The following is a 13,914-nucleotide window of genomic DNA, read 5'->3' as shown; positions in this document are numbered from 1 at the left end:
ACGAAATTAATTTTGTTAGCAGTCTGAAGAAGAATAACCATCTTCCATATTTGATTACTTGTTATCGAAAGGGCCACCTGCTCCACACCCCAGTGCTCACTTAATTTGACCACCCCGGCACTTGCCCTAATTTTGGGCCCTTATTATGTCACCGGGATTCAAAAGTTCGATGACGTCGTCATGGAACCATGGCAGGATCAGGTGCAGCTAGAAAACTGACGATAGTCTAAATTAATCCATTTAATTTCCATGATTCATTTTTGTTTCAAATGAACACTTATTGAAGAATTTTCAAATTCGTCGGGAAAGGGGGACCATCCAAGCAGGTTAAAAATATGAAGTTCATTTCACCATCATAGACTGATAGAACTTGCACTATGTGTGAAACGATATACCAGTTTCCATGACAGTTCCGTGCTGTATTTTCTTTGTATCTTCATTGATGAATTGCCGATTAAATGATAATAATTCACGATTGTTTTGATTTCCCGTCCTTTACAGTGATGATGAAAATGAGGACGGATGTTCAGGTAATGATATATAATGAAAAATGCTCAAAACCCCCACTCCCTAATGATCGTTGTTTAAATCTAATTCCCTGTGAGATTGTAAAGAATAGTATCAAGCGCTTCAGATATTCTAGGCATAACCCCTCCCCCCCCCCCCCTTGGATTACGGTACTTGCCTCTGTGGTTACAGAAAGCTCATAGTTTTCCAGAACCTCGATGAATAAATTTCAATAAAACTTAAAACTCTATTTGTGTGTTTCGGTTTCTGTTTTGTGTGTCTTTGTTAGTTCTAGTTTACCACTATTGGTGTCAGAAAGTTCGTTGCCATCGACGAGGGACCAATTTGTTATCAATGACAATAGTTGAAATAAACAGTTCGGGACCCCCCATCCCATTTAAGAATCTTTAGCCTACACTCCCTTTTAAAGTAAGCCTACTAAACAATGCTAACTGGGGAATATTCAAACTCTATCATGTTGTTGCATTGAGAGTAAAAAAATACGAATCCCCATTTAGTTAGCATATATGCCTATAAGTATAGGAGTATGCGCTTACAAGAATGAATTAGGAGGAAATTCCAAACAATGTGCAATGTTGCTTTATTCTTGACGATGTTTAGGTAGTATTATTTCATATAGTGTGAACGGAATAATCATAAACCCGACAGTATATTTAAAATCGACAGTAAATTTACTAGTGTCGTTCTAAGGAAATGTATAATTTTGTATAACATTCGATGCAGGCATGGGACTTTCGCTTTTCGAGACCCTTGGATCATCTTTACCTAAAAGCCCCCTCACACCTGACCGAATGTAGGTGGACGAAGGGTGACGAATGGGAAAATGAGCGAAATGCACGCGAATTCAAATAAGATTTCCGTCAAATCATGCGATCAGTAACTATTGTCAAATTTTATCAACGGACGGTAAGCGAAGGATAAATATGACATGCAAAGGATATCGATTTTTCGGTTCACCTCTTTGAGAAAATTGCTGCCGAAGGCGAGCGGAGGGTTGATATAACCCAATAAGACGAAGGAACAGTGAGCAATGGTTTGATATGGCGTGCGATTAGAAACGAAGACGAGGGAATAGATCAGGCAATCTTGTTCGTTGTGCCATCGTGTTGCTTCGTTACGGGTTCTTTGGAGATCGGTCCACTTTGGCAAAAGCGCGAAGAGGGACTATGCGCGACAAAAACACACGAACGATAAACGAACTATTATCGCAGACTAAATAAGAGATGCGAATTCAAACAGATGACCAACGATTTTTCAATTCGTCGGGAAATCTTAAACATGTTCAAAATTTCCGCGCGAATTTGAATAATCGCAGCTGTTAGTTCAGAAGATGTACGAACCCAAACACGAAGGGTAAATATGATTTACCATTAGTTACCATTGAAAACGATTTAAAAGAAATGCCTTTCGCCAGCCATCGCAAGGCATATTTCAGACAATTCGGTTAGGTGTGAGGGGGCCTTTAGATAGATGGTTTTTTCAGATGATACGGGCCTTTGGGCTTGCCGAGATTTAAAGGCGTTCTCATATTTTGCCTTCAAAACAAACAGTTGTCATTTTTTTATGGCTGCAGCCACTGGACAGTGATGAGGGAGTATGGTTGGGGATAGAGGCACTCAAAAGTTCGTTGACGTCAAACATGTCAAAGGGAACAAAGGAGTAATCGAACTTGTTCAGAGTTTGATGTTTGCAAAGCGAAATGAATGCTTAATAAAGAACACTTTCCTTTATCTAGCGCCTGCCTCAAAGACGCACGTCATCTGCCGTCCTTTTTTCTCCCCCTTTTCTTTTCTCTCTCTCTCTATGTCATCACCACCTCTTTCTCCCTCTCTCTCATATAGTAATTTTGTCATTATTACATGTATTACCATTGGTTTTCTCTTATCTCTGTCTGGGTATGTCTGTCTCTCCAGCCCCCACCCCCTCCGCCTCTCCCCCACTTCCCTTCTCTCTGTTTCTCTTCGCCAAACGATGATTAATTTTAAGACTTAACAAGATGTTTAAAAACATGTGTTTAGTAAAGTTTTTTTTTTAAAGAAACCCAACAATCTAGTAATGATGCCATTATCATGATCATCATTTGCTTTATAATTTGCTTCATATATTTTAAGACTTTACAAGATGTTTAAAAACATGTGTTTAGTAAAGTTGTTTGAATGAAACCCAACAGTCTAGTAATGATGCCATCACGATGATCCTCATTTGCTTTATAAACCCAAGTGAAATGAATTTTTAAACAAGATGCGAGGAAAAATATCTTCAAAATGCGCCAGTATCACCTGACTGTAATTACGTAATCGACTAATATTTGCCGGAGAGTGCGAACTCTACAAACTCTTTAACTTTCATTCGCAGACGATGACGACGTGGTATTTTTAGTCGTGATCATTTAGTTCTATTCATTCAGTGAATTGCGCTCGTGCTGTCTTTTAAATGAGCTTATCGATTGAATAGGCCTATCCCACATTGTGTAGAAAGAATATTGACAAGTTTTTTTTTATTATTGTCATATCTGTTGAGTTTCAACATAAGCATACATTTTAGTTAAGTGCCTTAAAGGTGGAGAATTGGAATAAAGGCATACCGTTGGTACGAGGACTTGTTCAATTCGCCATTGGCTTGAATTTATACAAATCTCAACTTCAAACGAATAGCACTTGGAAAATCTGCATTCGTCTTGCAATTACAATCTCTTCATGGTTGCAACTATCATAGTTGAGACTACAACTCCAGAGGAATGACTATAATCTTTTCTTGAAAAAAAAAGTTTTTAAGTCAAAGAGTAATATCGTTAAAATGTTTGTCTACCACAGCAAGGATTCCACAGCGGTCGTGAATTATGTTCCTCGATATTACAACGACAGCGTTTATAATAACCAGAATGCTCTAATCACAACAGGTAAGACTTCATTTTTTTTCTTCTCTTTTCACATTTTATTTTCTTGTGTCGCCTGTTTTAGTAGCAAAAGTGATACAACGGCGCGGCTTTACGACGCCGCAGCGGTGGTGATGTCGGCAACTTAAAAAAAATCTTGTAACCTTAGAATATTACTTGTTTTTTAACATGTTTAGTGTAATTTCTTTGGAAATATAAGGTCCTATATGAAACTTGGGCTTAAAAGGTATTCAAGTGTAACATATTATTTTGCCATGAAGTTCAGCCCTCAAAGTTAAGTTAAAAGATAATATTTTATCATAATGTTTTAATCAATCAAATTATCGAACTCATTCACTGATGCAATCTGGGGTGTATCCATGCAGGTTTTACGAGCTGCAGAACATAAAGTTGTAATTTGTTATTTATTCGACACCTTATGTAAAAGCTAGAAAAAATAGAGAGGATTGTTTCTCCAAATAGTGTCACAAATTGGGAAGACAAAAAGGTTCTAATTAATTTGATCCTTACTTTCGGGGGGGGGGTGGGAGATTTAGGCAAATATATGAGGAGTATGTGCCGAGTGGGTGCCCAACCATTTCAGAGCGATGATGATTAAAATGAACAGAACTAGTGGAACAATCTTGGTATTCCTGAATATACAGCGTGTTTTTAAAGCGACCATGCTTAGTAATTTCTATATGACTGAATTCGTCAATAAGGAAGTACAAGAGTACAACCCACTATAACTAAGGTGAATGTTCATAAAGCATCCCTACATTAAAAGATTGAAACACATTTCCTTCATTGATAAGTGTAAACTTATTCTCGTATGATATTGGCAACTTATAATTGAACTGAACCCGTAAAATAAAAGTGATAACTTTCCCATTTACGTGGTAAAAGAGGAAGGTAATTTTCTCGGCCAGACAATTTCCCTGCCTGTTTCGCTTTCACGCAGGCGTGTTCGTACTGCAGCATAACAATAGAATTTTCGTGGAGGACGAGTAGACAATAGTCGCATGTTGTCCACCTTTTGCATATCAAAAAGCTTCCGTACTGTGGAGTACCCTTGAAGAGGATTTCAAGTTATACAGAGTCACAGGAGAGGATAGATAGAACAGGGAAATAGCAAGAGTATTACAGGTGATCGAGTAGAAAAAAGGGGGTAGAGCTGATTTAAACTTAATGACAGACTGGTGACAGAAGGAGACCTCCTCAAAGAGCAAATCGGTAACCTGTGTTAATCGAATTTAGTATTATAAACTCCTCTTTGGGCACATTAGTGCTTATTATTAATTCGTTTTAATGTATGTTGTTGATGACGGGAAATTGGCTAACTGTAGTTCATCTTCAATTTTACGTATAATGATGGGATTCCTGCCTAGCCGGCACGTATTTTACTATTCACACAAGCTTTCATAACGCTCTCAATGAGGAGCATTATTTCAAGAAAGTTTTCGAACGAGTAAAGCGGGCGAGCATAATAAAATAAAAATTTCCAATGAAAATGTATTCACTTATTCAATGTATTATTAGATTCAGCATATAAAACAAGCAAATCGGAAAGATATTTTGGAAAATGCGATGAAAATCAGGATGTTGAAAATACAATGTCTTGATGTGACTCCAAATGCGCCCAATGTAACAAGCGATGTAAACATGAGTCGTTGTAGAGAACTAAGCAATCAACGACAGCCACAAGATAAATAGATGCTCATCTCCAAACAACAACGATAATCTTTTCAACCATTAAATTAATGAATGATTTAACATTGCACTTTATACATCATTGTTCGGTCTCGTCATTTTTATCCGAGTTTATCCAAGTTTATCCTCGATATCATGTTATGAAGATGTGTTTTTTCTCTGTTCAAATGGTTTTCAGGATTAACTCGACAACAATGGGAGGAGAATGGATTCGTCCTTGTAAGAGATGTTCCCTACACTTTAGGCGCATCTCCCTACCTGGAGCGAAATCCACTTCCGGAAAGAACAGGTTGGCGTGACACTCGTCGCCTTCAATGGCTCGGCGGAAAATCACCACGATATTCTGACTCGTCGTCGTTTAGAAATAACAGAAAGCGGGACGGACGTCGAATTCCAATGGATGACATCATCGACCACCGCATCAATGTCGGATTTACTCACCAGGCTCCGAGTTTTCGGGACCCGAAGCTGAGAACGTTGTCGGCAATAAGCGACGCAGTAAACAGTCATGGGGCCAGAGATACTGTCTTCGGCGAATCCGTTGACGAAAAGTGTGACCTGTGCGATGAAGCGCAAGCTCCATCTTACCACACCTACCCTAACGATCTAGGCTTTGATACCGCAGATGGTCATGATGGTGACACGGGCCCAACTGCGTATGATGTCGTCGATGATTATGAAGGGGGTGATCTTACTTTGCATGACATTCACATCCACACATCAGTGATGACTAGTGGCATCACAAACTCTGCGTATTATTCTAAAGGAGACGAAGAGATCAAAACTTCGAACGATGTTCAAGAACATGCAGAAGGGGATAATGCAAAAGATGAATCGGAGAGACTGCTGAACTCAGGCTTCTGGTTCTGGTGAGTTTATTATTTGCAATCGAAAGTGTTTCAGCAATTTTTAAGGAGAACCCGTGCTTGGCAATTTTAGGGAGACCTTGTGCGTTGTAAATGTTAGTAGGATGTGTAATTATAGTTCAGCCATAGATTTACTATACACAGGGTTTGACGCTGTTGCTAAAAAGTAATGTACTGTTGAATAGTGTTGAATAGCAGATGAAAGCTTCCTTTCAGTCCCCTCCGAAGGAAAATGCGGATCAGTGCCGTTACTTAAGGTCCCAGCTTATCGACTTTGGTTCTGGGTTCCGTTTAAAAAAGACTGACGATTATTGTAACTTTTTTGTTCATTATTGTAGCTTGCATGAACCTTGATTATGATCGGCTACTGAGCGATGTTACCATACTATTTAGTATATTAGCAAAGTTGGCATAGTTGTAACTCTTTATGATACGGACCCGTGGTGCAAGAAGTGCGCGCAGGTTGGACATCATGAAATAAGATTTTTTTTCATTCCCATTTTCAATCATGGTAATAAACATAAATAATTACAGGCAATGATTTCACAGTTTACTTGGTGTAATTCATGTTTTTTTTTCTTCTTGTGCCGTGTCAGGTACTCAAAGTTCATCGTTCGCTTTCCCGTGTTGTTTTGTGTGGCCATCATTCTGCTCACCGTCGCAGCTGGCGCTGTGGCGTTTACGCTTTACGACATTCCACAGTTTGATGATCCTGAAAAGGTAAGTCTCTACCAGTCATGTGTGTTGTCCAATCCGCTTTTTTCTCTACTTGTCTTTGGTCTTTCTCCCCCCCCCCCCACCTCCTTTGGCATTTTTGACATTCTATTTCATTTTCGTACTGTACAGGCGTATTTATTTGACATACAATTTACCCAGAGTATGGCGAGAGTATCACTATTAGTGGTGGTAGTACACTGTAAAAAAAAAACTGATTTTACAGGGAAAAAAATTGCAGAAAGCAATAACAGAATCATTTTGTAAATTCACAAAACGGGAATTTTTCTGCAATTTAACAGAACAGGTCTGTTTAAAAAGGGGAAAAGGGTGTTTTATATAAGGAAATTGTAAGGTTCCATACACCATGTACCAATTTCCTGTAATTTTACATGATATAAGATTACGCAATCGGGTAAGATTACATGTGTTCTCGAGACTCTGCTGCAGGAACTTATTTTATTAAGTAAGTATAAATTTTCTAACAGTGTAGTAGTCTTAGTAGCAGTAGCAGAATTGGTTCATATTACCAGGGCTTTTCCATTACTCATTTTCCTGCAGGGATTCGAAGCACGACACACCCCTATTCGGGATCGTCTCACGGGACTGGAGCTATTCAACATGATCACCGACGACGACAACTTTCACATCATGAATATCCATGACAATCACACGGTGTCGAGAAGGAACGTGCTAGGTAATTTCACTTTGCCGACGCTGCCGACGGACGTCCCGACGTCGACTAGAGTAGACACGATAGACAGGTTTGATGACAGTCTGACAACTCGAAGTCCGTCTTCAGAGGAGAATGCGACAAATCAAGATCAATTTAAATCTTGTGTTGAACCAGGTAATTGAAGTATTATTATTATTATTACTTGTAGTAGTAGTAGTCGTAGTAGTAGTAGTATCATTAGTATCATAATCATTATCATCATGTCGTTATTGTTATTATTATTGTTATTAACACACGTACGACTACTGACCCTTGCTCAATGTTGACAATGCAATAATATAAATCCTGCGAAATTGTGAAGACCATTACTTAAATACTTCCAATTTACACGTAATACCTTTCCATTCTAAATTTATTGTTGTAAATTGATACAAATAATCGATGCAACACATTGATATCAGCAGTAATACATGCGAATTCTAATCACAGTGTGAGGGGGGGGGGCTGAATCATGAATAGTCTTGTGTATATGTTTCACTTCAAATACCTTATGATGGTAAAAAGCACAGATGAAGGCCGTTTGAGCATGCAGATTGAAAAACGCCATTATCAATAACGCCATTACATCATTTGATCTTTAATATCCTATCATTTTACAGGACTACATTGGCACAACCTCCGGATAGTATTTTCCGTCGTAAACCCACGAATATCACTCTTTTCCGTTGACGCCTTCCATTCAATGTGTCGTCTGTTCAACGAACACGTCCTCCCAGGCGTCTCTGAGCCCCCGACAAATTGCCAACCAGCGTCTTTAGGAATGTATGCCGCTCACCTCCAGAACAAAGCATCTTGCTTCGACACCACCGAGGACGACGTCACACACCTGGTTGATCTCCTGACAGAATGTGCCCCACACTACGCGAATGGTTCCCTCCAGTATGGCTGCTCCCCTACCTCATGCCCGACAGTGCCGCGGTACTGCATAGACCGACATGCGGTCTACAACATCTTCCACTACCTACTGCCGTCAGAGTCCGCGTCCCGATTTGAAAGAGGTGATTTGGACATTTCCTTCAGCTTGATGATAACCCCTATTTCTGGGTTCGGCTCCACGACTGGCCAGTTGTATACGGATAGGTTACAGGGGCGAAAGGACCTCCGTGACGACTTTATGAAAATAACTGCTATTGGTGGGCAATTTAAGTTCCTTCTCTTTTCCTCGTTCCTGATCTCTGACATAAAGCTAGTCGGCCTGGCAGTTGCAGTTGCAGTCTTCATCATTTGGCTCTACACAGGATCACTGTTTATCACGCTATTGACTATCGCCGACATGGCAATGGCGTTAGTATGGGCCTATTTCGTATACGTGGTTGTCATCGGACTGCCGTTCTTCCCGTTTGTCAACATCTTGGCAGTAATACTCGTACTTGGCATTGGCGCCGATGACACGTTTGTCTACATGGATCTTTGGCGAAAGTGCGGAGAGAAATACTCGAACAGGGAAGAGAACACGGTCAAGATCCTGCAAGAAACTTTGCACCATGCAGCGATTACGATGTTTGTTACGAGCTTTACGACGTCCTCCGCGCTTTTCTTTAGCATCATCAGTTCAATCACAGCCATTAAGTGCTTTGCGGTGTACTCCGGATGTGCTATCCTCTTTAATTTTTTGTTCACACTGACCTGGCTTCCTGCCATCGTCATCATTGAAGAAAGATACCTACGTTGCAGGAAATGTCGCAATCGCCATTCGTTGAAGTGCTCAAGTCTCAAAGTAGTCACGCAAGCTCTCGAAACAGCGTCGATACACGTCTTTGAAAAGGCTCTCCCCCAAATTGTTTTCAAACTGCGCTACGTTTGGCTGATTATTTTCACATTACTGGGAATAGGCGGTGGCTGTGCTATATTCATATACCCAAAGCTACAACTACCGACTCAATCAGTGTTTCAAATTTTCATAAAGTCAGATTTTCTTGAGCAGTATGACCAGGTTTATGTAGACCATTTTGATTTTGAGCAACTCGAGCAAAGCAAGATGCCTATGAAGTTTGTTTGGGGGCTTGAATCGAAAGACAATGGAAATGCATGGGATCCCGATGACAGGGGTAGTCTCGTGTTGGACAACCTATTCAACATCTCATCTCCAGAGTCGCAAGAATGGCTACTAAACTTCTGCTCTGATGTTAAAAACCAATCATTCTACTCACCGCAGGACAGTTATCAGGATTTCTGTTTCATCGATATCTTCAGGGAAATCATGATGGAATCTCCATGCAACAACCCCTTGTTTCACCAGGATGTTTCTCCATGTTGCGAGAACTTTGACTTTCCCTATGAGCCAGAGCTCTTCGAACAGTGTGCTTCCAAGTTTGTGGCTTTGGCAGGTTTAGAGCCCATGACTCGCTTCGGTGAAGGACAGAAACTAACTGGCCTGTTACTTTCATTCACCAGTAATACAAGATATTCATTGAACTATGAAAGCATTGATACTTTCTGGAACGAAATAAACCAGTGGAGTAGGACAGAGATGGACAAGGCTCCAGAAGCGATTTCGCATGGGTGGTTTGTAAGCTTCAGTGAGAACCAGCTGTATTTCTTTGATCTACAACAGAGCCTCGTAACAGGGTTCCCCTTCTCCATCGGGATGTCTCTAGGCGTCGCCGCCCTGGTGCTTCTTCTCACCACTTGGAATGTCCTGATCACTCTCTTCGCCATTCTTTCAATATCAGGAACGGTTTTCGTGACTGTGGGCTCTCTGGTCTTCATCGGATGGGAGTTAAATATCCTGGAGGCCACCATCATGTCCTTAGCTGTTGGTCTGTCCGTTGACTTCACAATCCATTACGGTGTTGCTTATCGGATCGCACCGACTGGTGATCGTGTTGCAAAGTCATTTCATGCAATGAAGCAGTTGACTGCCGCCATCTCCACTGCTGCATTGTCTACCATTGTGGCTGGGGCCTGTATGCTTCCGGCGACAGTTCTCTCCTACCAACAGATCGGCGTCTTCCTCGCTCTAATCATGGGCGTGAGCTGGACATACGGGACATTCTTTTTCATGTCACTTTGTATGGTTCTCGGTCCTGAGAAGAACTGTTGTGGTGTGCAACCCCAAGGCACCAGTTGTTTCTGTTGCCGCAAGACAGAACCAAACAATAAAACTATAGAAAAACGGAGATATGCGTCGGATTTTCACAATATGTACACATATTGACTTCCTTCATTAAGATTATTTTGCAAAAGTCTGATAATATTTATTTCTAAATTTTGACAATCATCTAAGTATGTAATACTTTGTTATAAGATATAAATATATTTATATATCGGGCTTGCATTCATTGATTTATTACATGGGCGTCAATCTATTGTCTAATATGAAAACTATTTGCTTACGACATGTCCCGATGTTACCGTGATTTAGATATTAAGAGCGAGCAAAATTACGTTATAAACTTACTTTATTAGAAATATCATGCATAATTACTAGCTAGCTGCTGAATATGCTTCTTTACAAAATATTTTTATCCTACCATTTTGTTGTAGAACTGGCACATTTTTTTTAATTTTCAACATGCACCCCTCCCCCCCCCCTAGACGCCCATGTATTATTATTCACATGCAAGTAATTGTGGTAATCTCATGGTCATTTGATTATTGGCAGCTTTTATCACGTTTTGCCAAACTATGTTTAAATGTGAATATTATCAGAGTGATATTGGTTTAACCACGTCTCGAACTTTATATGACATTTCTTATCAGTGATTGGACAAATCATGATCAATTATACTAGTATATAAGTGATTATTGTAAAATCACAAAGTCGTTTTACATTTAACAATTACTGTATGAGGTAATACATTTATGAACATATTACACATCAGTTTCATTACAATTATTATTTTAGATTAGCAACATACATCATCCTCTTGCCATTGTTTTTTATTTGATATCATCCTATTCTTTTTCCTTTTCCTTCTCTTAATTCCTTTCTACTTCTGTTACGTTTCGTTTTTTTCTCCTACTTCTTTAAACCTTCCTCATCTTCCAATAATCCTATTTCAACAATTTGTGCTCACTGTATTTCGTTGGTATGTTTATTCTTTTATATCTCTCTTTACTAATTTTTTTTTCTCGTCTCCTTCACCCCAACTGCTTATGTTCCCTGAGGAGCACATAATACCCTATCATGTTCTGCCAATACACAAACAATATGAAACTTTGGAGAAAAAAATGTCTTTCGTGACACACCCCACAAAACCTTCCAAAACACGTAAGCTAAGTCTACTTGCTTTTGTAGATAAATATGGAGAGAGCAGATCCATTCTGACTTGTATTGACTTTAATGTTGCTTTTGTTACCCCTCTACATGCTCTATATCACGATAATATTCCACCCAAACATTGGAATAGTTTTTCTTCATTATTAAGAAGTGCACCACCCGTCAATTTGATCAAAACCAAAAGAAATACTCCCCTCTTCGAAAGGAATTTTCAACATTTCAACACAATGTTGTTGTGATTTATTATTTTGAAGGTTGTAAGCTTTCGTGATCTCCTCTTACCTATAAGTTTTAACTCTCTTCGGTAGTATCCCAAATATTGCATTGTATTGTTCTTGATGCTCTGCACTATAATGGCAAGATGGGTATATCCATACAAAAACATCGCAATATAAATTAACAATATTCACAATTATCATAAACAAACACGAATATTAATTCCCGTCCCATGAAAACATCATTGCAGAAGACAACATTACATCGTCTTGCAAAGAACTGGCAGATGATCATATAGGTCTTTAATATCAATTCAATCGTATTTTGGGTTCGATTTGAAATTAATATATCATATGTCTTCATCAGAACTGACCCTTGTCGAAGTTGTTGAAGGAATTTTCAAGATTTCAACACAATGTTGTTGTGATTTATTATTTTGAAGGTTGTAAGCTTTCGTGATCTCCTCTTACCTATAAGTTTTAACTCTCTTCGGTAGTATTCCAAATATTGCATTGTATTGTTCTTGATGCTCTGCACTATAATGGCAAGATGGGTATATCCATACAAAAAAATCGCAATATAAATTAACAATATTCACAATTATCATAAACAAACACGAATATTAATTCCCGTCCCATGAAAACATCATTGCAGAAGGCAACATTACATCGTCTTGCAAAGAACTGGCAGATGATCATATAGGTCTTTAATATCAATTCAATCGTATTTTGGGTTCGATTTGAAATTAATATATCATATGTCTTCATTAGAACTGACCCTTGTCGAAGTTGTTGAAGGAATTTTCAAGATTTCAACACAATGTTGTTGTGATTTATTATTTTGAAGGTTGTAAGCTTTCGTGATCTCCTCTTACCTATAAGTTTTAACTCTCTTCGGTAGTATTCCAAATATTGCATTGTATTGTTCTTGATGCTCTGCACTATAATGGCAAGATGGGTATATCCATACAAAAAAATCGCAATATAAATTAACAATATTCACAATTATCATAAACAAACACGAATATTAATTCCCGTCCCATGAAAACATCATTGCAGAAGACAACATTACATCGTCTTGCAAAGAACTGGCAGATGATCATATAGGTCTTTAATATCAATTCAATCGTATTTTGGGTTCGATTTGAAATTAATATATCATATGTCTTCATCAGAACTGACCCTTGTCGAAGTTGTTAAATATGTACTCACAATCTCATAGGGTAAATTTAAGGAATCCCCGTCTCGATAATGATTCAATTGAGATGACCAAAGTGTCGCTTTGAAAATAGATTTGATATCACTAAAGCATGATGGGCATAGCCATTTTCTTTGCTTTTGTATTGTAATAGAACATTGTTACCAGCATTAAATATATATACATTTTGGCCAGGGATTATTCATTTAATATGTCTATCGAAGTTAAAAAAACACCTCAATGTGCTCTAACCTTTTCAACAGGGTTGAAACTATCCTTTGCCGATATCTTTTTAAGGAAAATTTATAAACACTAAACATTTTTGAAAGAAAAAAAGAACATGTTATGATAGCTTTATTTTGTTTTAGGTTCTATGATTGTTTGGTAGGTATAGTAAATATACTGTTATGATTATTTAAACATTTTCGTCCGAAAATGGAACAAATATACGTCTACTAGTACTCTGCGATACCTTGGAAAGTTCATATCTGAAAGACGTAATCGGTTTTTCTATTGACATGATATAATTAAAGAATTAAAAAAATATATCAACTTGCACATTTTACTGATTGATTTATTTGTGTTTTTTAAGTCATCGTCACATGAGAGCCACCATGACTACATAATATAATATATGTCTTCTGACATTTCCTCTACATAATTTACAATAGTGAGAAGCTAAGGCAATATTTATTTACATCGCCTAGTAGCCAAATATTGCAGTGTTATTTATACAGACATAACAGCAGAATTTCTTTAATCTGATCCGTTTACATTTATTTCATATAACACTCTTTGAACCAATGCAAAGTGGGCGTCCTAGCCTGATTAAACATTAATATCATTTCAA

General features: G+C 38.4%; 1 protein-coding gene across 2 annotated transcripts; it reads left to right on the top strand.

Moving 5' to 3' along the window:
* Positions 1 to 2,859: 2,859 nt before the first annotated feature.
* On the top strand, positions 2,860 to 13,616 carry LOC129274091 (protein dispatched homolog 1-like). 2 transcript variants are annotated; one of them, XM_054910948.2, is made up of 5 exons: positions 2,860 to 3,427; positions 5,292 to 5,982; positions 6,576 to 6,699; positions 7,255 to 7,543; positions 8,029 to 13,616. In XM_054910948.2, exons 1-5 carry the CDS (start codon positions 3,325 to 3,327, stop codon positions 10,584 to 10,586), a joined length of 3,765 nt encoding a protein of 1,254 aa, XP_054766923.2. In that variant the 5' UTR covers positions 2,860 to 3,324; the 3' UTR covers positions 10,587 to 13,616. The 2 variants fall into 2 exon arrangements, with proteins under 2 accessions (XP_054766923.2, XP_063964648.1); XM_064108578.1 differs by lacking the exon at positions 2,860 to 3,427 and adding an exon at positions 4,434 to 4,636.
* The last annotated feature ends 298 nt before the right edge of the window (positions 13,617 to 13,914 follow it).

Source organism: Lytechinus pictus, chromosome 13 (assembly GCF_037042905.1).
Source record: "Lytechinus pictus isolate F3 Inbred chromosome 13, Lp3.0, whole genome shotgun sequence".
Lineage (NCBI taxonomy): Eukaryota > Metazoa > Echinodermata > Echinoidea > Temnopleuroida > Toxopneustidae > Lytechinus > Lytechinus pictus.
The sequence above is the reverse complement of the archived record's forward strand: the minus strand, read 5'-3'. Positions and strand labels throughout refer to the sequence as shown.

What these genes read in the sequence shown, in the direction of transcription:
- LOC129274091 (XM_054910948.2), top strand. Translation starts at nt 3,325, where the DNA reads ATGTTTGTCTACCACAGCAAGGATTCCACAGCGGTCGTGAATTATGTT. An exon ending in GAATGCTCTAATCACAACAG is followed by an intron (nt 3,428 to 5,291) that starts GTAAGACTTCAT and finishes AATGGTTTTCAG; the next exon opens with GATTAACTCGACAACAATGG. An exon ending in AACTCAGGCTTCTGGTTCTG is followed by an intron (nt 5,983 to 6,575) that starts GTGAGTTTATTA and finishes GTGCCGTGTCAG; the next exon opens with GTACTCAAAGTTCATCGTTC.